At 46.7% G+C, this 24,214-nt stretch overlaps 1 protein-coding gene across 3 annotated transcripts in view; it reads right to left on the bottom strand.

The window, feature by feature from the left end:
* MAML3 (mastermind like transcriptional coactivator 3) overlaps window positions 1-23,829 on the bottom strand; it is a 423,907-nt gene extending 400,078 nt beyond the window's left edge. For all 3 annotated transcript variants that reach the window (XM_066233050.1, XM_066233055.1, XM_066233056.1), the window contains exon 1: window positions 22,528-23,829. In XM_066233050.1, coding sequence (XP_066089147.1) covers window positions 22,528-22,989 — 462 coding nt within the window. In that variant the 5' untranslated portion in view covers window positions 22,990-23,829. The remainder of the gene's footprint in view (window positions 1-22,527) is intronic.
* Between the last annotated feature and the right edge of the window lie 385 nt (window positions 23,830-24,214).

The raw sequence follows: 24,214 nt of genomic DNA, 5'->3' as shown, positions 1-24,214 counted from the left end.
TGTGAACGGGCAATGACAAGTCATTGTACATGGCAAGTCCAAAATGAACCACGTCAACAGTGCTGAAGGAATCTGGACTCATGCTGAAAGTCAGAGCAACAGACTCGACACAGGCTAAATACTTTCCATTCGAAAAGTACCAGGGAGCCAGCAACCCAAGCTCCCCTCTCCCCTACAACATCCACCAGAGAGAGTCATGCTCAATTCTTTTTATTTTTTTCTGGAAGAAAACATGCTGGCTACCCACTGAGCCTGACATCACGAGGCACCACAGTGGGCATCTGGGTGACATGCTAATAATAACAGCTGCTATTTATAGAATGCTGAGTGTGGATCCAGAACTCAGCTGAGGAGTCAACATGAATTCTGTCTCTCTCATATCAGCACCATGAGGGCGGAACTGTTACCCCTGCTTTACAGGCAGGGAAACTGAGGCCCATGTATTAAGTAACTCTACTAAAGGCTCAGAGATGTAATATCAAGGCAACTATTTGCCAGGACGCAAGTCTTCATGTACGTATATTTCACTTTGTTTCCAAAACTGTATATGGGTGTCAAGAACTGACCATGAGTGAGAGATCGAAAGAATCTACTGTCACTAAGCTTTTGAGCCACCGCTCCCACCAAATAAAGTCACTTCACTAAAATCACAGACTCGCAGACAGCATCAGCAGCACGTCACGACTGGAGAGCTGTGACAGCTCCTCTTCACCCGGGAGGCGGGAGGCCTTTCTCCCGTGCTCTCTCTTTTACCCCCTCATTGGTCCATCATTCTCCCAGTTTTCCTCCAAACTTCTCCCCCCACTTTTGATTATGGAGGGTACTTGAGAACACATAAGAGATCCTGGGAGCTCTTCTATGAAAACAGTCAACTCATAGCTCGGGAGGTGCAGAAAAGCCCAACTATTCATAGCTTAAGAAGGATTTAGGCAAATTCTTAGATGAGGGAAGTGTTGGTTTATAAAACGGGAAGGATGGTGAGGGAAGTGTGCAACTTAGAGCAGAAACTGTGTGCTAAGGGACAGCCGTGCTTGGCTATAACATCAAGTCAGTCCACAGATATGTACTGAGCACCTACCACGTCCAAAGGACTATTCCAGGGGACTATTCAGAAGACAGCAGGGGACCAAAGGGACAAAAATCCCTGCCTTTATGGAGCTTCAGGCTCTGACCACTGGTTGGTTCCTGTTGGGAAGCAGCCGCTCCTATTAGGCAAGCAGGTCTGGGAACAGAGGCTTCTTCCTAACCCCGAGGACGCAGAAAGCCCTCTGCACATGTGCGGGCTCTCCCCACGCACAGCTCCACAGGCAGCTGTGCTAGTCCTCCAGATCTGTGTTCGACCCCAAAGAAGATGCTGAATTTGGCAATCTGGGAGAAGAACAAACTGAGAGAAGTAGACAGGACAGTCTGAGAACAATTATGGTTATCAGTGCTGACCCCCAGCAACCCAGAAGTATCACCTGTCCTTAAGGTCAGGGAAGAGGAGGGAGAGCCTTTAGGGGAAAAATGGCAACATGTAGCATCTGGACGCAGACCTTCAAGATTTCCCTGCAATCATGCCCACCAGCACAGGGGGACAGTCTCCTGCTGCTGCAGACCGCCGCCAAGGGCAAAGGCTGGAGCGGTCACGGGCACACAGCATCCAGAGAGCACAAGGCAGAGCCACCTTTGGGGAAGGTGGGACGCTGTACGTAAGGGACGAGAGGGAGGACAGCCATTCAAGGGGTGGCCTCACTTCTCCCACAGAACCACAAGCTGCTTCTGCTTAAGACCTCTGTGCAGAGGAGGGAGGCTCCGTGAAATTCAGGCAGAACCACAAAGACGCCTGAGTGGGTAACAAGCCAGGAAGGAAAGTCAGAATAGAATTCCCACAAGTTATCTCCAAGAAAAGTGGAGAAACTTCCCTCTATTTCAAAAATCAAGTCTAGGGCACGAAGACTCCACAGCCAGGTGTCCTCTAGCAGGGCTTGCCCTTTCCTGAGTTCAGTGCTGTTCCTTCTCCCTCCACCTCGCCCATCGCCTCCATCCCATGGGTGATAGCAGTGGGCCGAACACCCGCAGTCAGCCTACAGTCCCCAACATCAGGCCAGACACCATGAAGCAGTGAAGGAGACGGTTCTTTGGATCCACCACCTGTGACCTGAGAGTCTGGGTGCTCCCCACTCCTAGATTCAGGAATGCTCTCTCCAGTTTCCATGTAAAGGCATCAGAGAAGCCATCATCTGCACATGCCTCTCCTAATGAGAAAGTAACATCCTGGCCCTGGATGGTTAGAGCATCTGCTCAAAGAACAGAGGTTGCCAGCTTGATTCCCGGTCAGGGCACAGATAGAAACAGATCGATGTCTCTCTCTCTCTCTCTCTCTCTCTCTCTCTCTCTCTCTCTCTCCCTGCCTTTCTCTCTAAAATCAATCAAATAAACATTAAAAAAAAATTAAAAAACGAAAGTAGCATCCTTCTAAAGGCACGATGGTCATGAGGTTGTGCAGCAATTGGGCAAACAGGTTTCGTTTACTGTAAGGAGGTGTGGGTCGGGGGACTATACCAAAGCATCGCCACTGTTCTCGCAGGTCCACAACTCTGCAGCTTGTACCCAACCTCTTACTGGCATGCCTGCTTCACTAAGAAGGTTAGGGAAGCGGAGAGGCATGGGCTCTATGAACGTACCTACGTACTCCTTTGCCCCTATCTCCTAGAGAAGAGTTCATCGAGCAAGGGGCTCAGTAGAAACTGGAAAAAGAGTTCTTATTCATATATTGACACTTGCCACAAAGCTTGGCCTATCTCCACAATAAGTCACTTTCACATCTACCTGGTCTCTCATAGGACAAAAAATAATAATAAGGAAAAACAAAGACGATGTCCAGATATCTAGACTTCTCACAGCTGTGCAGTCAGGAGGGGGAAATACACCTTTTATAACTTTCTCTGGCACTAACTGAAAACTCTGGGCTTTGGGGAGGCTATTAGAAAAAGGTTAAATATGAGACTAGATAATGACACACCAAGGGACCCATGTCAGGGCTGTTTGAACACGACTCAGAAGCAATTGCTGCCAAGAGTTGGCGACCACTTTAAAGAGCTCTGGAAGGAGGCAAAGTCTGCAGGAAAATGCCTCCATGGGGCCCTGGGAGAAGAAGGCTAAAGACTTCTTATTTTACACAAGCATCGTTGAAAACATCCACTCTCGGTTCTTTAATTCAAAGCTTACTACGTACCCGCATCTAGCAATTACTCTATTTCCTATACGTGGCATATGTTCGCTTATTGTTCTTTGTTTAATGTTAGTTTTACAAAGACATCGCTTTACCTACCCAACAACACCCTCCCTCCTTACTTCCATTGTAAGTGACAGGGTTTCTGGTCTACCTCTGTAGACTTCATATTCCACTGAATTCTAAACAAATTTTTCAGTCAATTGTTTAATACTATCATATCAGTAAGCATCAACTTCAAAAATGTCCCATTTGTGTAACTTAAAAATTAGCATGTAACCCTTTCCTGCCCCTAAATCTAGATTGGTCCCCCTTATAAAATCTGTAGTATTACCCAAAGCACTTTGTGCTATCAAATACAGGGTTATGACCACTTAGCCACTACAGCTACCTGATTGGCTCACCGTCCCCTGGTGCTTTGTAATGAAAACTAGACAGTGTATAATTACAAGGTCCCCAGAAGATACTTATAATTGTATCACAGGGCATTTTGTGAATGTTTGGGACAGCGATTAGACAACCACAAAGTGATAGTATTTCTAAGTCGTGCCAGCTGTAATATAAATGAAGCACCCTAAAATTCAATTATAAGAGTCCTTTAGGTATTAAATAATTATAATACAAATCACACTGGGGAGAGTTTTTTTTTAATTGAACTGAACCCCATAGCCCCCAAAGATGGTATTTCCTAATACTTTATAAAACAATACAGCTGGATTTTCAGATTCACAGTTCTTCATCAGATTGGAAGCTCTGTACCCGAGGTAGAGCATTCACAGTCTGTCCCTTTGCCCTGTCATCTACTTACGAGTGACCTAGTAAGTGAGCTGAGTCTCCTGTAACTCCACAGGCTTAATATGCTGAGACAAATATAAAATGGTTATTATAATATTTACAAATTTAATGAAAACAAGGAGACTTACTTCACCGATTGCAACTTTCACCCGGTCTTAACACCCAGAAACGTCTTATCATTTCTGCCCTTCACCTTCTCCCCTTTCCTCCAGCTTTCCCTCCCAATCCCTCCTTCTGCCTTCTGGGCTCACTCTCCCGCAGGGAAGGAGGTGATCGCTGTGCGAAACCTCCAGGAGTGGCTGTGGCTGGCTCCACCGTGCCCAGGGCAAGGATAGGGAAGAGCCAAGTGTCTTTGGCAGTCATTATCTTCCTGCTTCCACTTTTTTTTTTTTTTTACAGAGACAGAGAGAGTCAGAATGAGGGATAGACAGGGACAGACAGACAGGAACGAAGAGAGATGAGAAGCATCAATCATTAGTTTTTCCTTGCAACACCTTAGTTGTTCATTGATTGCTTTCTCATATGTGCCTTGACGGTGGGCCTCCAGCAGACCGAGTAACCCCTTGCTTGAGCCAGCGACCTTAGGTCCAAGCTGGTGAGCTTTTTAATTTAATTTAATTTATTTATTTATTTTTTACAGAGACAGAGAGAGAGTCAGAGAGAGGGATAGACAGGGACAGACAGACAGGAACAGAGAGAGATGAGAGGCATCAATCATTAGTTTTTCATTGCGTTGCAACACCTTAGTTGCTCATCAGCCGCCCTCTCATATGTGCCCTGAACGCGGGCTTTCAGCGGACCGAGCAACCCCCCGCTGGAGCCAGAGACCTTGGGTTCAAGCTGGTGGGCTTTTGCTCAAACCAGATGAGCCTGCGCTCAAGCTGGCGATCTCAGGGTCTCGAACCTGGGTCCCCCGCATCCCAGTCTGACGCTCCACCCACTGCGCCACCGCCCGGTCAGGGCAAGCTGGTGAACTTTTGCTCAAACCAGATGAGCCCGCACTCAAGCTGACGACCTTGGGGTCTCGAATCCGGGTCCTCCGCATTCCAGTCCGACACTATCCACTGCGCCACCGCCTGGTCAGGCCTGCTTCCATTTCTTAAAGGGAGAGAAGGTAAAAAGTGCTCCTCGAACTCAGGCACCAGGGAAAGGGAAACCAGCCAAGTTTCTCCCCTGGCTTTGACTCGTGTAAACACAGTATCAAGGAGGAACTCCTGTAACCAGCTGGGCACGGAAACAGCCAACGGGCCCTAACCCTCCCTCCCATGTCCCAAAACACAACCAGTCGCAGGGGTCAACTCTCCCGTCCCAAGGAATACTTACCCACTACTGCAGGTTTGTGAGATCCAGTTTCCTCCCTTAAAAACATTTCCATTTCAAGGGCAGTGATTAAAAATGAAAAACTAAGGCCCGCAAAAAGCCTCAGTTCCCCCAGCAGCGCTCCAGGGTTCAAATATAATCTCTGATTAGTGATTAGCAAAACATCACAGAAACAAATGAATATACAAAGACATATATATACATATGTATGTATACATATACATTTTCTCAGTAGACTGGCTTTGTAATGACCTTTGTTGGTGAGAAATAGAAATTCACTCATCTCAACACCAGAATACAACCTTTAAGGGTGTTCTGTAAAAAAAAAAAAAAAAAAAGTCCCGCAGAGACCAAGAATATGGTGACATTTGGTGCTCTTCAATCCAAATAGCAATACCATCAGTTTTCCTTTAGCTCCTGAAATAAAATGATTCTCATGCACGCGCCCAACAGCACCGGCAACGGCCCTTCCTCATGGAGTGTGATTCGCTCCCAGACTCGATTTCTGCGACGTTTGCAGGAACCAGTCCGCCAGGACCGCGGGGCCCTTTCCTGGGTGTTCCCTTGTCCTTGCAAGTCAGGAGTCAAGGAACCAGAGTGGGTGTCCATGACAACACAGAAGTGGAAGTCATAAAGGCTTCGGGATGATGGCGCCACTCGGGCCAACGTGGGGCACGTTCACAGGGCCAGCCGGGAGGAACCCTCCAGACGGAAGCAGACTTAATGAGTCGTTTTATGCACACACACATGCCAGCTTCACACATTAGAGAAACAGGCTCATGCAACGGAACATTTTAGCACCGTCTTGTAAAAACCGGAGAGCTAGGTCCTCTCTCCCCTCTCCGGCCACTGGCCGTCACACACAGCCTTCCCCGCTAGCTCCTCTAGCCTGAGGACTGAAAGAGGTAACTTGCAAAGTGCTCCGGAAAGCACCGAAAGGACACAGTGTTCACACTCACAAAGACAAGTGAGCACTGGTGAGTTAGTACATCTAATCCATAATTGGCATTCCTGTAGAAAATTTTCCTTTTGTGATGGAGTCACTGAGCTGCTATGGAAAAAGGAAGAAAAAAAAAACCGTTTCTTCTAGCTGAACAAATGATCTGATTAGTGACCAGAGTAAGGAGGTGAGAACGGGCTCCCCGTGCCGGGCCTGAGTCCAGCACCACACCAAGAGCCTCCGGCCAATGAGACTAGGAGGTTCTGAAGATCCACCGCAGACCCAACGCTGGGAAAGTCCCCCAAACCAAAGGTGGCCGCTGGGATCACACCTGGCTTGCCACAGCACCTGAGGCCCCACAGTCCTGTCCGCCTGCAGCCCCGAGGTCTGTCTTCAGGGCTCTCGCATGTTGCACAGCTGTTTATCCGGGACCTGTTTCATCATTATTTTCATTGTTTTATTACTTTTCTGGGAATTCAAATCAGTGTAACCGTGTTTGATGCAACAAGTGAAAAATGGTGTCTCCCTCCCCACCCCACCCCTCCTCCAACTTAATGAATTGCCTTTTCTCAAATCAAAGAGTAATGAGCACCAAACTACATAATATTCATTTACGGAACAAAAGGCATAGGAATGGAGGGGGTGGAGGGAGTGGAGGGGGCGGAGGGAGCAGAAGGGGCTCCTGGCTGTGGAGAGAAGGAAAGCTGGACATTGTAAAGGAACTCCTCACTCTGACTCCCAGTGACACCAGGTTCAGGTTACAGGGAAATTCAAACCCTTCAGCTCTTCATACTCTTGCCTTGGAGCCCCTTGTATGCCAGTCCCTAGTCCAGGGGTTGGGAACCTATGGCTCGCAAGCCAGATGTGGCTCTTTTGATGGCTGCATCTGGCTCGCAGACAAATCTTTAATAAAAAAATAATAACGTTAAAAATATAAAACATTCTCATGTATTACAATCCATTCATTTCCTACTGCTCATGTTCATGGTTGCGGGTGGCTGGAGCCAATCACAGCTATCCTCTGGGACAACACCACATTTTTACTGGATAATGCATAACGTACACGGCTCATTGTATGGCTCTCACGGAATCACATTTTAAAATATGTGGCGTTCATGGCTCTCTCAACCAAAATGGTTCCCAACCCCTGCCCTAGTCAGTGCTGAGAGACCCTGAGAGCTGACGGTGACCAAGTGCAACCCAGCCTGTACTTGACTATGAACTGTCTGAACGTTTTCTTTCTCTTTCTTAGTGGAATCCCCCCCCAAAAAAAACCTCTTCTTTTCACTCTGATGAGCAGTAAGCCGGTTACCTAAGAACGTTCTAGATAGATACCTTTCCCCCTGTATCACCACGGCCTTCACTGTGGGCGAAGCATGATGTGGCCCAGGGAGGATGAGCCACAGAAACAGTGGCGATACCGGGTCCTTGCCTGCCTCCGATGGCAGGAATTGTGCGCCCCTTCCCCACCACCTGCTTTGCCTTAATCAATCTCTCACACTCTGTTCCACGTGTTGTCTTTTTAATCCAGAAAGTAGAAAATAATATACAACAGTAGAAATAACAACCTAATCCATAGTTCATCTCCTTCTTTACAGACACTAAGACGTTTTAACTGTCCCCTTTGAGGGAGATCCCTGAGGGGAGCAGGGCAGGATGGACCGGTGAGTCACGTGAATGATGCGTGAGCTGCCTGTTTCCCAAGACCATGCCCACAAATGCACAAGCCACCGAAGTAGAAGGAAAACTACTCTTTAAGATAAGATAGCTATTAAACAAAGGTTCCTCAAAAATGATGCCCACTCACGCTACAGGAGATTCAAGTTAAAGCAGGCCGCAAACAACATGACAAATTTTTTAACACCAGAGGCTGACTTCCTGTTTCTCCCTCCCATTTTCATACTTGGTTTCTTGAATTTCTCCACTTAAAAATTCTATTTGGAGAATAAAAAAATAAAGGGTTTTTTTTTTTTTAACTGTGAAAAATATTTAAGTTTCTAAAAATCACAAAATGATCCACTTCTTCCTATAACCTATACCATGCATACGGTTGGGAGTTTTAACAACGAAAAATTTCTTGTCCGGATAATTTCTCTCAAACCCAATAATGGAATCCTTTTCGTAAGTAACTTCCTTGCTTCTTCTTCTTAAGAGTCTCATTTTCTGTAAGTCTGTCAAGCTAATTATCTCTACTCACAAATTTATTGCTCTTCAGTGTATCATAAACACATATATTATTAAAAGTTGAAGAAAACAAGTGAAGTGTGTGTTATACTGTGAAGGAAAAGACAGGAATAAATAATTATCCAAAGTATCCACTCTTTGTTAATAGAGTAATGAAAATAGCATTAGACTAGACTGAATGAGAACACCAAAGCCAGCCAATCCCCCCTGTCCCCTTCCTTATATGGTTGTCCCCAGCCCCAGGAGCCAATACCAGAAACTGCCACACCATCACTTGAGGTTAAAGAGAGAAGCACAGTTGTCAGGTGTGCAATCCTCTGACATTCCAGACCACAGATAAACACCCAGCCCACCAAACCAGTCACACAGACAACCTGTGCCTCACGGGGGAACAAAGGCATGACTCCCATGAGCACACACTGTCATTAAGCTCCTTCACTGCTGCCTTTTTCCTAGTGTTCTAATTCCCATCTTGGACCACAGACTTCAAGGTAATCAAAGGCCCTGAACGATTCCTATCAGTCCTTTCGGTCTAAGAAAAGGATCAAACACTGAGAAAAAGCAGCTGTCCATTTGAATTTCAACAGCCTGGGTGCTGATATCCCAGATCCACGAATGACCGGTTTCTCATACTGGGTCATCCTCAGATCCCACTGTGTGTTCCTAGTTCACTGTGGCCTCCACTATTCCCCTCTAACAAACACAAGCTGCAAGAAATATTTTTCTGAATATTGTCATTTACTGTTATGAAGAGCGACTTTTTCAAATATTTCTTCTCTAGGTCCTGGGAATTATGTAAAATCCAAATCTAAAAGCATTGTTTCCAAGCCTCACTAAAGAAAATAAATGTTTGTTTTTAAACCCCATAGCAGCAACAAAGCATTTAGGAATCCTAGTTAAACTGCAAGAGACGTTTTTAGTCATTGAACCATAACTTTTAAACTGAGAAAGTTGCTTCTTTACATAAACCACCCCTCCCTGTTTAGCAAACATTTGGTAAAGGGTTAGTGCAGGATGTGAATAGTAGCAGAATGTTACTATCCTGAGGTGCGAATCTACCTGTACACACTGCTGTGAGAAAATACCTAGGGTGATTAAAGATAAACACCACCTGCATGCTTGCAAAGGCAGCCATTGCTGTAGCCACACACTCTGCTCACTGAGACAGGAGAAAGGATGCAGTGAAATACCACAGTGGTTTAGAACTGGGAACAAAAGGAGCCCAGGAGGGAAGATGGGAGTAAGCAAAGGGAATATATGTCTGACCCCCTCTGGGAACTGGCATTATTGTCTCTTAGACCTTCTGAAGGCAAAACACAAGAAGAACCAAGGAAAACGATGTTATCTCATTTCTTTTATTTAGTATCCAGAACATTTTCCTGAGATCTGACATATGTCAAATTCCTTTGAATAAATGTTAACATTAATGCTCAGATACTCTTATTTATGAGTTTGTATCCAATGTTGTTAAGCTCCCTTTTAAAAAATCTAATAGGTCTGAAACACTTTTTGTAATATATGTTTTTAAACAAAGAAACTCCATAAAGCATGGCTTGATTCTAGTCTTTTATTAACTGTTACAAATCATCTCTGTGCCTTTTCTTTTCTCTCTCTCTCTCTCTCCCTCTTTGTTCTTTTCTGCACCTTTTCCAAGATAGGTAAGAAAATGCTTTCCAAAATAATTAGAAAATGGAGGCCTACTGCAACATAGCTGCAAGTCTCGATAGCTTTTAGAAAATAGAGGTTTTTTAGCCCTGGCCGGTTGGTTCCAGTAGAGCCTCTGCTGGGAGTTTAGAAGACCCGGGTTTGATTCACAGGGGAAGTAACCATCTCCTTCTCCAACCCTACTCACCCTTCTCCTCCCACAGCCATGGCTCAAAGGGTTTGAGTGAGTTGGCCCCAGGGCGCTGAGGATGGCTCCAGGGCCTCTGCCTCAGGCGCTAAAATGGCTAGGTTGCAAGCAACAGAGCATCGCCATCTAGTGGGCTTGCCGAGTGGATCCCAGGTGGGTGTATGCGGGGGACTCTGCCTCCCTTCCTCTTACAGAAAAAAAAAAAGAAAGAAAATAGTTTTTATTTCATAACTATAATCAGATAGCTATGAAAGAACATTCCAAACAGATAACCATTTATCTGTTTATAACCAATACAAAAGTAAATATTATACTTCACACAAAAAGCCAGGCAGTTAGTGCCTACCTTGCACAGATGTAGGTGATGTTAAACTATTCTAGTGCTAGAAACAAAACGAACAGAGCCGGGAAAAAATCAGAAGCAAACACAAAAAAAAGGCGAGATGAAAGTCCTCAGAGAGACAGTAAAGTAGCAAAACTAAACCTGACTTTTTAAACTTGACTGTTAGCAGGGGAAGTCAAAGGTTGCCATTTTATTGTATGACTCGTGCAGTAACTTTAAGGATCTCTTTATCACACTGGGCGACTCCATACAGGATCAAGAGTGAGACTATTTATGTACACAGCCAACTCCTGTTATTTAAGCTACTAAAAGAAAAGATCTGGCTGTCTTCAGACTGAAGCCCCTGCCCTTAAAGTCGTGGGCATTAACTTAGCTAGTCAAAGGGGTTTGTTTTTTTCTCACAAAGATGCTATGCTGCCCATAGAAGTGGCAGAAAATGGCTGCTAGTAATTAGCCATTCAGTCATAAATCAGAGATTTTCAACCTTTTCCATCTCATGGTACATATAAATTAATTATTGCTGTACACCAAAAAGTATAATTTTCGCCAATCTGACCAAAAAAAAAGGTATAATTTTGACTTATTCACACTGAACAGCTATTGTGCTGGCGGTTGTCATTTTTTTTCTTTCTTTTCTTTTCTTTCTTTCTTTTTTTTTTTTTTTTTACAAACTAAGGGAAAAGAGGTCAATGCCCCAACTAAATAGTCAGGTACTACATGCTTTAAAATTTTTGGCGGCACACCGGTTGAAAAGCGCTGTCACAAATGGAAGCAGAATGCCTAGTTTAGGCCAGCAAGCACTAACATACCCACCCTTGGGTTATTTCTGTGGCTCCAATAACCACCACTGACATCTTGTACCAGTTTGCAGGTGCCACCATCACTGTGACAAAGGTGAACCGAGGGGCACACAAAGTACATGAGGCCAGGAGCCGACTAAGCGGGGCTCCTCGTGAGGAAACGGGGGGGGGGGGGACAGTGCAGAGTCCAGTGCCACACGTGTCTTCATTTGGGTCCGTGTTCAAAGCTGATCTCAAAACCTGAAGGCACAGCAAGCAGGGGAGGGCTGGTCCCAGGGAGAGCATGGTTGTTAATAAAATGCAGCTAGCTACTCACACCACCTTTTCCAGAAAGAACCCTTCAGCCAGGTGTAGGCAGAATTAACAATACAGCCCAGAGCCTAGAGGCTGGAGCCAAAGTGTCTGGCTACGTAAGAACAGAGACTAGAGTAGTCAGTGTGTCAGGGTAGGGAGGCTGCTAGGCTGAAGGGAAATCCAAGTGGCCAAGGACTCTGCGGAAGGGCCGCCTCCAGACCACTTCCGCCTGCGTGTCATGAAATAGAGAGCGCCCCTCGCTGTCTGAGCAGGTGCTGGCAGGTGGCTGTCAAGGCAAGCACATTTCCATGCCATTTCTACAGTCGGCCAGGTCAGCAGGTTGTGATTACCATGTTATACAGATGACTAGATTAGTCAGGGCGGTTTCATCTGAGCAAGTGGCAGCTCATAGACCTGAGAGTTTTACAACCACTCAAACCTGTGCCCACTGCCACCCGGGTACTGTATCACCAACTGAAACGCAGTTTACACACGAAGGCCCACAGGCCTGTGAAACAGAGCTGGGGAAGGTGACAAGACATGCACTTGTTCAAGGAAGTGCACTGCCCACTCTCCCAGCGTGAACGGGGGTGGGGTGTGGGAGGGTTCCACAGACTCCTCCCAGCTTCCTCCTCAGGACCAGATGAAAAGAAGGAAAGTCATTCCTGGAAGACGTGTTGCCAGATATACAGACTTTGAAAATTAATAATGTTTCCCCCTAGACTGCAAAGAGCCACACCAGTTACTAGAGTCGATGCTTTTTTTAAGCCATATTTTAAAGGAGATACAATTATCATGTGCCCTAAAATGGGTTGTAGTTTGTAGTAAGATTCAGGTGCTATGTTAAATCATATTAGATCAAACAATTTTTTTTGTCAACTTTTTCTGTTTATACAAATTATATACATAGAAAGAAGTCCAAATCTGTGCTACAGAAATGCTCACATTGTAATGTACAAGGGAAGTAGGGATAAGGATATTCATTGTAGCAATGTTAAATTGGCAAAGAGAGAGAGAGAGAGAGAAACAACCAGTGTGTCTATCAACGAATTTGGGACCATTCAACAACTTATGGAACAGTTATATGTATTATGTAATGCTATCTAACAGTTAAAAAGAATGAGTTGAGAATCTCCATGCATTGACTTGGACCAATCTCCAAAATACAGTATGTGGGAAAGTGGGTCTCAGAACCTAATGTGTAATATACTTTCAAATGTAGAAAAAAACTAACATGCAATGATATACAATATTGAGCATACATGTAAGCAAAGAGAAGGTCGGGAGAGAAACATTCTAAGCCATAGTAACTTCTAGAAGGGGGTAACACTGAGGGAGAAGAAGTAAGTCACTTCTTGTTCTACTTACTTGCAGTTAGCACTTTATTCCACAAATGTTTAGTGTCCCCCCGATATAGATAAGTTCTTTTATTTTAGTCATGAGGCTATAAAGATGAAGAAAGAGACAAAGTCCTTGCCCTCAGTTAACTGCCATTTTATTTCTACATTGTTTAAAAGTGTTAATAATTTTTAAAAGAAGATGTTGTAATCCCCTCTGCAACATTTCAGCCAGTTGAAAAACTTTTGCTGGAATAGTTTCAGTCATCAAGACAGTCTGTATCATCTTTGAATAGCTCTGATTTTCAAATAATTGTTTTTTTCTAACATTAAACCAAATCTGGGTCCTAATAACTGCCAACCACTGATCCTAACTTTATCCCCCTGTGGCCATAAAGAGCCCATCTAGTCCTGTCTTACATGACAGGCCTTCAGATATTTTAAGAAAGTAATCATATCATCCCCTAAGTCAGCCTAAACACATCCAGATCTTCCAACTGCTCTTCCTATGACATGGCTTCACGTCCTTGCGCCATCTTGCCTGCTTCTTTCTAAACACTCTCCTCTTTGAGTTCCTCTAAAAGCTTGATGTCAAGCCATGGTGCTCACAAGTCACCTGGTCAAAAAATGGGAAGCAAAGATGATCATCTGCCTCATTTTTAACAACTGTACTGTCATCTTATTCTCTACCATGCCAACGAATCCTTTCCCCCGACAAAGAGATTTTATTTGAAAGATAATGAAATAAATGTTGTCATAGAAAGCAATGCAAGAAAGCTATAGGGAAGAGAAAGCTTGCAAGAAGATACAAAGCATTTAGCACCCTTAGGATTTTCCTCAATGTTAGTTTATTAATGACTTCCATTAGCATGTTCCTATAAAACCACAAAGCCGCATTCATACAGCTGATCTGGAACGTGAAACGATGCCCCGCTGTGCGAGTCCAGTGACAGCACCGAGGCCACTGCACCCCAGCACCTGGAATGGTCACTGCCCAGCCCTCAGACACTGGCCTCTACAGGAGTGAACTATGCCTCCAATCACTCCACCCGAAGTCTACACTTGGGCAGGAGGCAAACAATGAAGTGAAATGAATCTAGTTCACCAACATAGACGTACCGTATAGCGTTTGTATACTGTGATTCGTTTGGGCCTAACAAGCATTCCATGGGGATAAAACAATGGGCCCTGACACCTGACAGACACGGAGACAGAGGTGGACAGGAAGTGGAACGCCAGCCTGTCACACAGTGACAGCTGACATCAACATAGCTTCCCGGGCTCTCTCCCACGTGGAATTGCCTCTTCCTCCCGCCACGCCTTACATCATGAGAGTGTGTGGAAAGTTGTGAGCTAATCCACATGGTGTATTTTCATCATCCTAGCTCCCCCTAGACCAGGGGTCCCCAAACATTTTACACAGGGGGCCAGTTCACTGTCCCTCAGACCGTTGGAGGGCCAGACTATAAAAAAAAACTATGAACAAATCCCTATGCACACTGCACATATCTTATTTTAAAGTAAAAAAACAAAATGGGAACAAATACAATATTTAAAATAAAGAACAAGTAAATTTAAATCAACAAACTGACCAGTATTTCAATGGGAACTATGGGCCTGCTTTTGGCTAATGAGATGGTCAATGTTCGCTTCCATATTTGTCACTGCTAGCCATAACAAGTGATATGATGCGCTTCCGGAGCCGTGACGCATGCATCCCGCGTCACCAGAAGTAGTACTGTACATGAGCAACACCGTGCTTTGCAGTGCCGTCCAGGAGCACAGGATGCGGATGTATCCTGTGCTCCTCTCACTGACCACCAATGAAAGAGGTGCCCCTTCTGGAAGTGCGGCGGGGGCCGGATAAATGGCCTCAGGAGGCCACATGTGGCCCACGAGCTGTAGTTTGGGGACCCCTGCCCTAGACCCTTGTTTAAAGCGGGGTTTCTCAACAGCAGCAACGCTGACATTTGGACTAGGTAAGCCTGCTGTGGCCGCACTGCAGGCTGTCTAGCCACATGGCTGGCTTCTACCCACTGGACAGCAGTAGCACCCCTCCAGTTGTGACAACCAGAATGTCTCCCAGTGCTGCCACATTTGGGGGGGGGGGCACAACCTCCATAGAATAAAAATCGCCGACTTAAAGGAAACCTACAGTAAATCCATTCGAATGGCAGTAGTGATAACTTAACTGTGCGTTACAATAGTCTAGGAAGATGATTTCTTCTTGTACACAAACAATATGGCCATTAGCCTTGGAAAATACATATCTGCATTTTAGTAAAGTCTGCAGGTTCTGAAAGGATTACAACAAGCATCCTTTACCTCTGTCAACTGTCAAGGCACCAAGATGCTGTCTGTTTAGGACAAATGAGCAAAACCCAGCATCTATCTTCTGTCTCTCTCCGTGGTCAGCCACTCCAACTGAGCCAGCCCCTCAACTCCTCCAGCCTCTGCCACCTGACTTACTGCCCCTTCCTTACAGCCCCATCCCTGGGCACCGGTCCCTTTAGATTCACGCTCAATCACTGAGCTACTCTCAGAATCTATCAAACAATCAAAGAAAATAACCAACCACTGTGAGGATAAAGGGCACTACAGAGCTTGTCTTTTAGAGTCGTGCAAGCCTTGGAGTCACAGCTACGACCCAGGTTAAGTGGGCACAGACAGGCTCGGGGCGCTTCAACCTCTTCCTTTGCAGGGACAGACGCGCCTGTCCAGACCTCAGTTTTCTGCAGGTGGAGAAAGACCTTCTGAGAGGGAGGATACACAGTAATGTATCCTAAAAACGTCTTCACGTGCCCAAGCAAATGCCGAAGAATTCACAACAGGAAATGTGGCAGAATCACGTTTTACTCAACAGGATGGAGACTGAGGGAGTTAGAAAGGAAATTCTGGAGGTTGTTAGTTAAAAATTAAATATTCCACTTAAGTTTTCTAAGTTGTTAAGCCATGGCTAAGGAGGATGAATATTAGTTATTCATATTTTAAAAGATAGTACTTCAGCATAAAGGTCATTTCAACCAATATAATTAAAAAGAAGTGTCTGAATTCTTCTTCAGGAATCACTTTCCTTATGTCAGAGGAAGTACTGTACGCCCTTTGAGATTTTTATTAAATTCCCCCAAGGACAGTATGCACAGCTTGCCTTAAAAAAACCCTGAGCCACCAGCAGTCATTTTTTTCCTATGCCTGTGTGTATTTGGCCGTAGGGAATGCTCTACTTCTTTCCTAAATGGAGTTGCTTATCCACAGCTCAAAAGGTAGGCTAAAACAAACAAACAAACAAAAAAGAAACGGTTCCATCCTTCTTGGAATGTGATCTTGAAGCATTTATTATGTAATAGGCTCTCAACTCCATCTTCTGAGTCATCTTATCTAATGTTATTTCTTTAGTTCTTTAAATTTTCTTTGATTTGTGAACACAAAAAGTTTTTTTATGAGTTAAGAATAATCAATTAGTTCTTGGTGATGTCTGATTTACATTTCCAACTCACGAGCATGATGAATTTTTGGAATGTGTCTCTCTGGAAAGCATGCTGTATTTTTAATGAAAATATAATTTGGAGGATCCGAAGACTTGGGAACAGTAGTCTATAAATCAGCTTTCTTGGGCAGGAACCAATGACAAGTCATAGGAAAGTAAAGCATAGTATTTTACTTCAAATATCATGAGAAGGGGATATAACTCAGCCTGAAGCTGTTGAGAAGTCACTGGCATTAGGCCTACTGCTGATGAAAAAACAAGCCACCTGCTATCCCCTGAAACCTAACTAGAATAATACTAAAAGCTACAGAGAACATCCATTGCCCAAGTCTTGGATGCAAGAGTGTGATTGAGCACCTTTGCTTCTAGGAAGCACTACTTCATACCATGTAGTAATATTGCTGAAGGAATGAAGGGAACTTCTAAATTTAGTCTATTCTTTTTCATGTGTGCTAATGAAGAGTAAATGGTATGCAAAACCAAATCCATAATTGATCCAAAATAACTGATATCTCACCCAATGATTTTACTAGTTAAGAGAGTTGTAAGCACCAAAATTAAATCTCTCTTCTTACTGCTTCTTCTTACTCTTTGGCAAAGGTGCTAACGATCAGTGAAAAGACCAAAAGGTTGGCAGCAGGAGGGGGAAGGAAAAACAAAGCCAGCAGCCACAGGATCTGCAAACTGAAAACCAGCTCTGAATAACAGAGTGAAAAACGCAAAGCTATTTGGGATCATTAAAAGGCAGATATTATGTTCGTCTGTCTAAGACTCTGATGTCTGATTGATTGATTTCACAGTTGTCTACAATGGGTAATGTGGAAAAGATGACAGAATTTGGCCATCCTAAACTCAAGAATACAGGGCTTTTAATTAACCAAAATAGAGCACTAATCACAAATAAAATTCCCTAAATGGCATTAAATAAAACATAAGTACTTTGAATGTGTCCAAGAATTACTATGTAATGTGCAACATGGTTTATCACACTAGATTCCTTCTATGTGTGCAGCACACTAAGGGGAGAGAAGGAGGGTGGGATGGAAGGAGGGAAGGTAGAAATGAGGGAGGGAAGGAGAAGGAGAGAGAGGGAGAGAGAAGGAGAGAGAGGGACAGAGAGGGGGTAGAGGGAGGGAGGGACAGAGACCTCCCCCATTATTATCTCACCAAATGGAAGAACCCTGTCAAGAAACCTCTTTAACAACAGTTGGCTCTTGGTGTCAGAGAAGTAATGTTTAAAATCCTTTTTCTTACAGAAATATGAGTAAACCACGCACCTGAACTGTTTATTTTCTTCGTATAGGTCAGCAGAAAACCTACAAAGGCTCTGAAGCTTGCCCTTCTAATTCTAATGAGACAGGATGGAAAGTGTCACCTGTATTCCCGGCCTGAAAACTCAGCTTTCCTTGGGAACCAACTCAGCCTGAGAGCATTTTATAGATTATGATTAATGATTAACTAACTCTGCTTCTACTTTTCTGATCCCTGGCTGCCCAGTACTGCATAAAATGCATGACAATCAAAGAACACAAATAACAATTAATATGCATTGGAGCTTTGGGTGGGGAAATGCTTCTTAAAATTTAAAAGAAAAAAAAACACAAAGCAAGTGAAATTTCGAAAAGTTTTTCACAAACTTCCATAGCTATTGGGCTACAGAAGGCTTTTCAAGAGACACCTGTCAGTCTTACCCAGAACAGAACAGGGAAGCCAATGAAAAGAAAAGGAAAGAATTACAAATGGTCTGACATTACGAGTTTGCCCAAAAAACGTGGATCTTGAGCAAGCAATTTACCTTCAGCAGGGTAAGAAACAGGAAATCAGACTCATTTATAAGGTTTAGCAATGGCTGATACATTGACATTTCCTGGATCTACTTCAGGACTGGATGAGTACATTCTGCACAGGCTAGTTTTCCCCAATATTCAATAATTAATATGTCTATCACCAAATGAATTTTATGTCATAAACTCTTCAGAGCAGGAATCACCTGGATTCCTGCAGTCTGGAAGCTGCATATACATTAAGCATGCTCTGAAAATTATGATGGTGCTAATATAGTGAAAAGGTTATGAAAACACAGGACTTATCCAGGTCAAGGCAGACTACCACCATTTTGAAATTTCTGAAGACTGCACTGTCATGCATTCTGGTGTGCCTGAATGATTGCACCTCTGTCAAGGCTGTCTGTCTTTGGCTTGAAAATGAATTTGTCAGTTGGAATATATCTTAAATTTTCAAGCAGGAGTGCAGCCCACTTACAGAGAATGAACAATGTTTCCTCTGGTTACCACAAATAAAACTATTTTAAGGAAAGTAACTAGTTTTCAACTGAGACTCTCTAACAGGTGAAATTAAATTCACCTTAGGGGGGAACACTTCTGTATAAATAAATTGTGGGCTGGAACACAGAGATTCAACTACAAATCCAGAACTACCTGAAGTGATGTAGCTTTAATCCCAGGCCTGTGCTACCAGCTTTCTAACAGGGCTATGAGAGACCCACACAAAACCCAGACCCCCTCATCCAAGCCTAGACTCAAGGAAGCTTTCTCTTTCACCTCAACCACCTGTTTTTTGTTTGCTCATTTGTTTTTTGTACGTTTTTCATGGATATACTCGTAAATGTGTAAGATAAGAAAACAAATCAAGAGGTAAAGCCCTGATTAGACAGCCTGCTTCACCCAACCCAGGCAGAAAGAGAACTAATCGATATTTAGTACTTTGGACATATTGGTCCTATAAAGGTAAACAATAGCAATAAAACAGAAAAGAATTCTACTCGTCTTTATTTTGATCATCACCCTTATTATTATTTGGCTCCAGTTGATTATTGCTTTTCTTTAGGGCTTCCCAAATAGAGAGCCCAATCTGGGAACTAAATATAATTGCTCTGTGCCCCACCACAGCACAACTGTAAACCAGCAGCCAATTCAAGAAAATCAAGATCAACATTTTCTTTGCAACCTCTGTTTTCAAGATTTGATCTCATACATAAGGTAAATTAAAATACTCTTTCATTTCAGGAGCTAATGTGAATTCTTAAACTACATCTTTTTAAAGGAAAAATAACTTGTAGAGGATGGTGGGTTTTTTTGTTCTGGTTGTAGTACATAGAATTTACATGCAATTCTAAGTTGGCTTAAGTTTTGAGGCTGTTTATTTTCATTACATTCATCACCCATACTAGCCACTGATCTCAGCTGGAGATGGACCTGTGAAATACAGTTGAAGCTAGAATATACTTCGGTCAGCACATAACCTTGGTGTTTACATCAGTCTAATAAACAGGTTAAATTGTCACAAAATTGATTTTTAAAATGTTATTTTCAGGCAATCGTTTCCCAAGTCTATTTTAGTTGCTGGACTGGGATTCACTATGAGATCTACAGCTCATCCATTCAAATAAGCAGTCTCTTTCCATTTTCAAAAGCAAGCTCTGGCTTGGGCTTGCTACCTCCTTCCAGGTAACGTCAGGACCTTCGGCTCGCTTCCACCTGCGGGTGTGTTAGAACCCAGTCGCGCGCACCCGGAGTCCTTCCCTGGACCCCTCCGAGGGCACATGTGGCAACCTAGAAAGAACACAACCCGAACACAAAACTTTCTGCCCGCAAACTACTGCGGTCGCCCCGCGATGAAAAGAGACAGAACACAGGGAATGGCGCGGGCTTTTGTTCCAGCGGTGCCCAGCTGGCGAGGTCAGGCCACAGCAGTCCTCCATCCCCAAAGGTCAGGGGAGATTTCGTGGGACTGAGATTTGGGGGCAACCTCTTTCTAAGCAATCCGCGCGTACAAACACTTGAAAAGGGGGCGTGGAGTAGACAAGGATGAAATCCTTATAGCCTTGCAAATCCTGCATCAGTCTTAGGTTCACAAAGTGAGTCTCCAGATCCACGGAAGACTGCGAGGGGGGCGGGGAGAAGAGCCAAGGCGGACCCGAGAGAAATTGGTTCGAGGAGGGTGCAGAAGATAGTCAAGACGCAGGGCCGGCCCCGCCTCCGGGTACAATCAGACAAACTACAGTGTGCCAGTGGTTTTCGGCTTCCTGTTTGTAAAGAGAGAACCGCCCTGCCTGACTCTGTAACACCCGTCCTTCCCCAAAACTAAGTCCGCCTCTTCTTCGCGCGCCGGGCAGGCTCGGCTACCAGAGGAGCAGGGCGAGGGCGGTCACAGGGAGGAGGCAGGGCCGGGGGGCGCCGCGCCCCTCCTAGCCAGCGGCCTCCGGGGCCGAGCTGGGCCGCGAGGCGGACAAAGCGTTTCCCGCTCCCTCCCCCACGGCCGCGTCCCAGAAGGGAGGGGAAAAGCGGGCGGGAGGGCTGAAGGAGGACAAACTGGGAAAGAAAGGGGAGGAGGAAGGTGCTGCCGGCGGGACTGGGCAGGAGCGCGCCCAGGAGGGAGGAGAGAGAGGAGGGGCTGGGCGGCCTCGGAGAACAGGGAGGAAGGCAGGATTCTAGAAGGCCAAGATAAACAAATTGTTCCTCTTCACGTGCGGGGCGGGGGAGGTGGAAAAGCATAGGGAGCAAATGCGGCGGCCTCGCCTCTTCCCCTCCCCCAAGCCGGCTCTTTGTCACCGAGCGCCGGCCGGAGCGCCCGGCGTTAGCCTGCGGCGGCGGCGGCGGCACCGGCACCAGCCCCGGCGCCGATGACTCCCAGACCCGAGACGTGTGCGATTTATCAACCGCACACTGCGAGGGCCGCCGATCGAGGTGCGGTGTGCCGAAGAAACAGGAAAAGGCGCTCCGCACTCCCGGATTCCCACCACCCCACCCGCTCCGCACACCCGCGGCTCACTAACACGGGTGGCGAGGTGGGGGAAGGGGCTGCAGACACCTTTCCGAGCTTCCGGCCTGCCCCCACCCCCACCTCGAAAGGAGAGCTAAAGAACCTGAAAGAGGAGATAAGAGAAAGGATTCTACCCTCAGGGTTAGGGGGTGGGAACTGCCTCTTCCTCCTCAAGAAGTTAAGCCATTGGCTGCTCAGTCTACCTCGAACCCACCCACCCAGCCATTTAAGACTCTTTCACCTCCCTGCTACCATCCACTCCTCCGGGTTTATTAGACGGGCCTGGAAAGTTGGCGGGGTTGAAACGTAGAGGTTCAGTGCACGCAAGTTTAAGAGGAGGCTACGCAATCCCCAGCGAAGTCGCGTGGTGGGGAGTTCTGGTGCAGACTGAGGACGCAGTTCTCCCCTCCCGCCCTATGGGGCTGTTGGACCCCCTCGACACTACCCGCTGCTCCACCTGCCGAGCCAACCCCGGGTCTGCGGCCGCGGAGGAGCGCACCAGCGCCCCGCATCCGCGCGCGTTCCCGCGAAGGCGCGCGCGCGCGCAGCCATTCTCGTTGGCTTCTCACCCACTTCAAAGTTCATTCACAAAACTCTCAGACTTTCTCAGCCCAAAGGGGGCAAGCCGGGGAGAGCAGGGCGAGAGCCTCTCGCGTCCCCCTCCTGTCCCCGTAGATTGAGGGACTGGTGCCCGCCCAGAATCTGCAACAGCATCAATTTCTCCCCGCACCCGACGGACGTGCGGGGAGGGGTGGGCGAAGGGGGACGGGTCTGGGAGGTGAGGAAGCATTGGCAGGGGTGGGGTGGGAGCAGTGAAGAGGAGGAGCGAGGTTTCAACTCTAGGTTCACTCTCTTTCAAATCAGTATCTAAGAAAAGGAGAGGGGAAAAAAACTTTTCTAGTGCCTCCCTCCGCCGCTCCTCCAGGCTGACCTCCGCCTCTCGCAGTCGTGACTGGCTTCTCCCCTCTCGCCCCCTCTTCCCCAAATCTGACAACCCTGACAGATTAACAGGTAGCGGCGACCGCAGCTCTTACCCCTAGAAAAGTTGGCGTTAACCTTTCGACTTCAGCCCACCTCGACCACCATGCAAATCAGACCCCGTCCCCCTTGTAAGAAGCTCCAGTCCCCCGCCCCCAAACGCGCGCGCGCACCCCATGACCGCCGCCAGCGCGCCCTCACCATGATTAGCGTGTGGTTCCTCTGCTCCGCCGAGGCAGCCTCCGCATCTTGCTGGGGTTTGCTCTGGTGCTGCTGCTTGCCGGCGCCCGATTTCTTGGCCCTCTGCTCCAGGGTGCGCTGGTAGAGGCTCACGGTGTCCCGGCGCTCCAGCTCGAGCTGCTCCACCTGAGCCTGCTGGTACCTGTTCTCGCAGTTGACGTGGTGCCGCCGGCAGCCTTCGATGCGCTGGCGGAGCCGCTCCACTACGGTGCTGTGCTTGGGGACAGCCGCGGAGCCGCCGCCGGGGCCCCCGGAGCCGCCGCCGCAGCCGGCAGCGGGGTGATTGCTACTCGGAGCAGCCGGAGTACTATTGGGAGTATTATTCACACCGATCCCGGCCCCGGCGAGGCTGCTGTTCAGGCTACTGTTGATGCAAATACTACTGCCATTCGCGGCAGCAGCGGGGGCTGCGAAATCCCCCATCCTGCTCCCTGGGCACACTATTTTGGAACAACTTTTTTTATCCACACCCCCCCCCCCCCCTATCAGCCTCCTCCTTGGGTCCAAGGATTAAAATAGTTTAAGTGGAACGCGGGGGAGACGCAAGCACATGGATGGAAACAGCGATCCCGACGGGGCGAAAAAAAAGGGGGAGAGATTTTGGGGTGGGTTTTTTGTTTCCTTTTTTGTAAAAACTGTAAAGATCAAGGAGAAAAAAGGGGGGCTCCGAATGCCACCAGACACCTATTAACAAAAAGAATCACAACAAACTAAGCCAGCTGCAAATCGGGTTGCAACTCAAGGGGAGATCCGCTCCTCGCCTGCCTTCTTTTCATAATCCATTATTTTCTAATAAATTCCAGGAGATTTCCGGTGGTTGGCAAGCATTTTCTCCCTACGTACCGAAAAACACACCCCATGTACACACACAAGCATATGCCTCCAGTGCGGACACGCGCGACACACACTCACTCCGCACCGCATCGGAAAACGGCAAGCTTGCTTATTGCATTTTCCTTCCACAAAAAAGTTTTGGTGTTTATGCCGCCCCGTGTTCTCAAAGTACTTTGGCTGCTCAGTTGCATTTCACAGGATCCTAGATATCGAATCCTCGGGCTGGGGGAAGTAAACACATGGACAGTCCGAGGCGACTGCAAAAGTAGATCGGTGAAGTCCTTTGCAAAACGCCGCGCGGAGAGCAGCCCCTAACGCTCGGCTGGGCTGCCGCTGCCGCCGCTGCTCCTGCCACCATCACAATGATCAACTGCTCGCCGCCGCCGCCGCCGCCTCCTCCTCCTCCTCCTCCTCTCGCTCCTCCACCTCCTCCTCCTCCATGCCAGCGGAGTGATATCAGGACGCGCGAGCTCAGTAAACACGGCAGCGGCGGCGGCTGGAGGCCGTGAGACAAGCCCTGGGACACAGCGCAAAACCCGGCCCGGACTCTCACCCGGCAGGAGCGGGCGCGGCATGCACCGGCACCCGCCTCCTTAGCCTCGCGCTCTCCGCCCTTCCCACGCCCCCAAGCTCACTACAACCCAGGCGGGAACTGGAGCTGCCAGAGAAAAGAAAAAGAAAGATTCTGGTATATCTCGGGAATGAATCAACTTTTGACGTGTGCGTGCGTGTGTGCGTGTGTGTGTGTGTGCGCGTGCACACACACACAGGAGGTGGAGCAGGGGCCACATGGACGCGCCTGGCTGGATTTCCT

This window comes from Saccopteryx bilineata, chromosome 1 (assembly GCF_036850765.1).
Source record: "Saccopteryx bilineata isolate mSacBil1 chromosome 1, mSacBil1_pri_phased_curated, whole genome shotgun sequence".
In the NCBI taxonomy this organism is placed as follows: domain Eukaryota; kingdom Metazoa; phylum Chordata; class Mammalia; order Chiroptera; family Emballonuridae; genus Saccopteryx; species Saccopteryx bilineata.
Note: the sequence above shows the minus strand (reverse complement) of the source record. Positions and strands in the feature narration are given on the sequence as shown.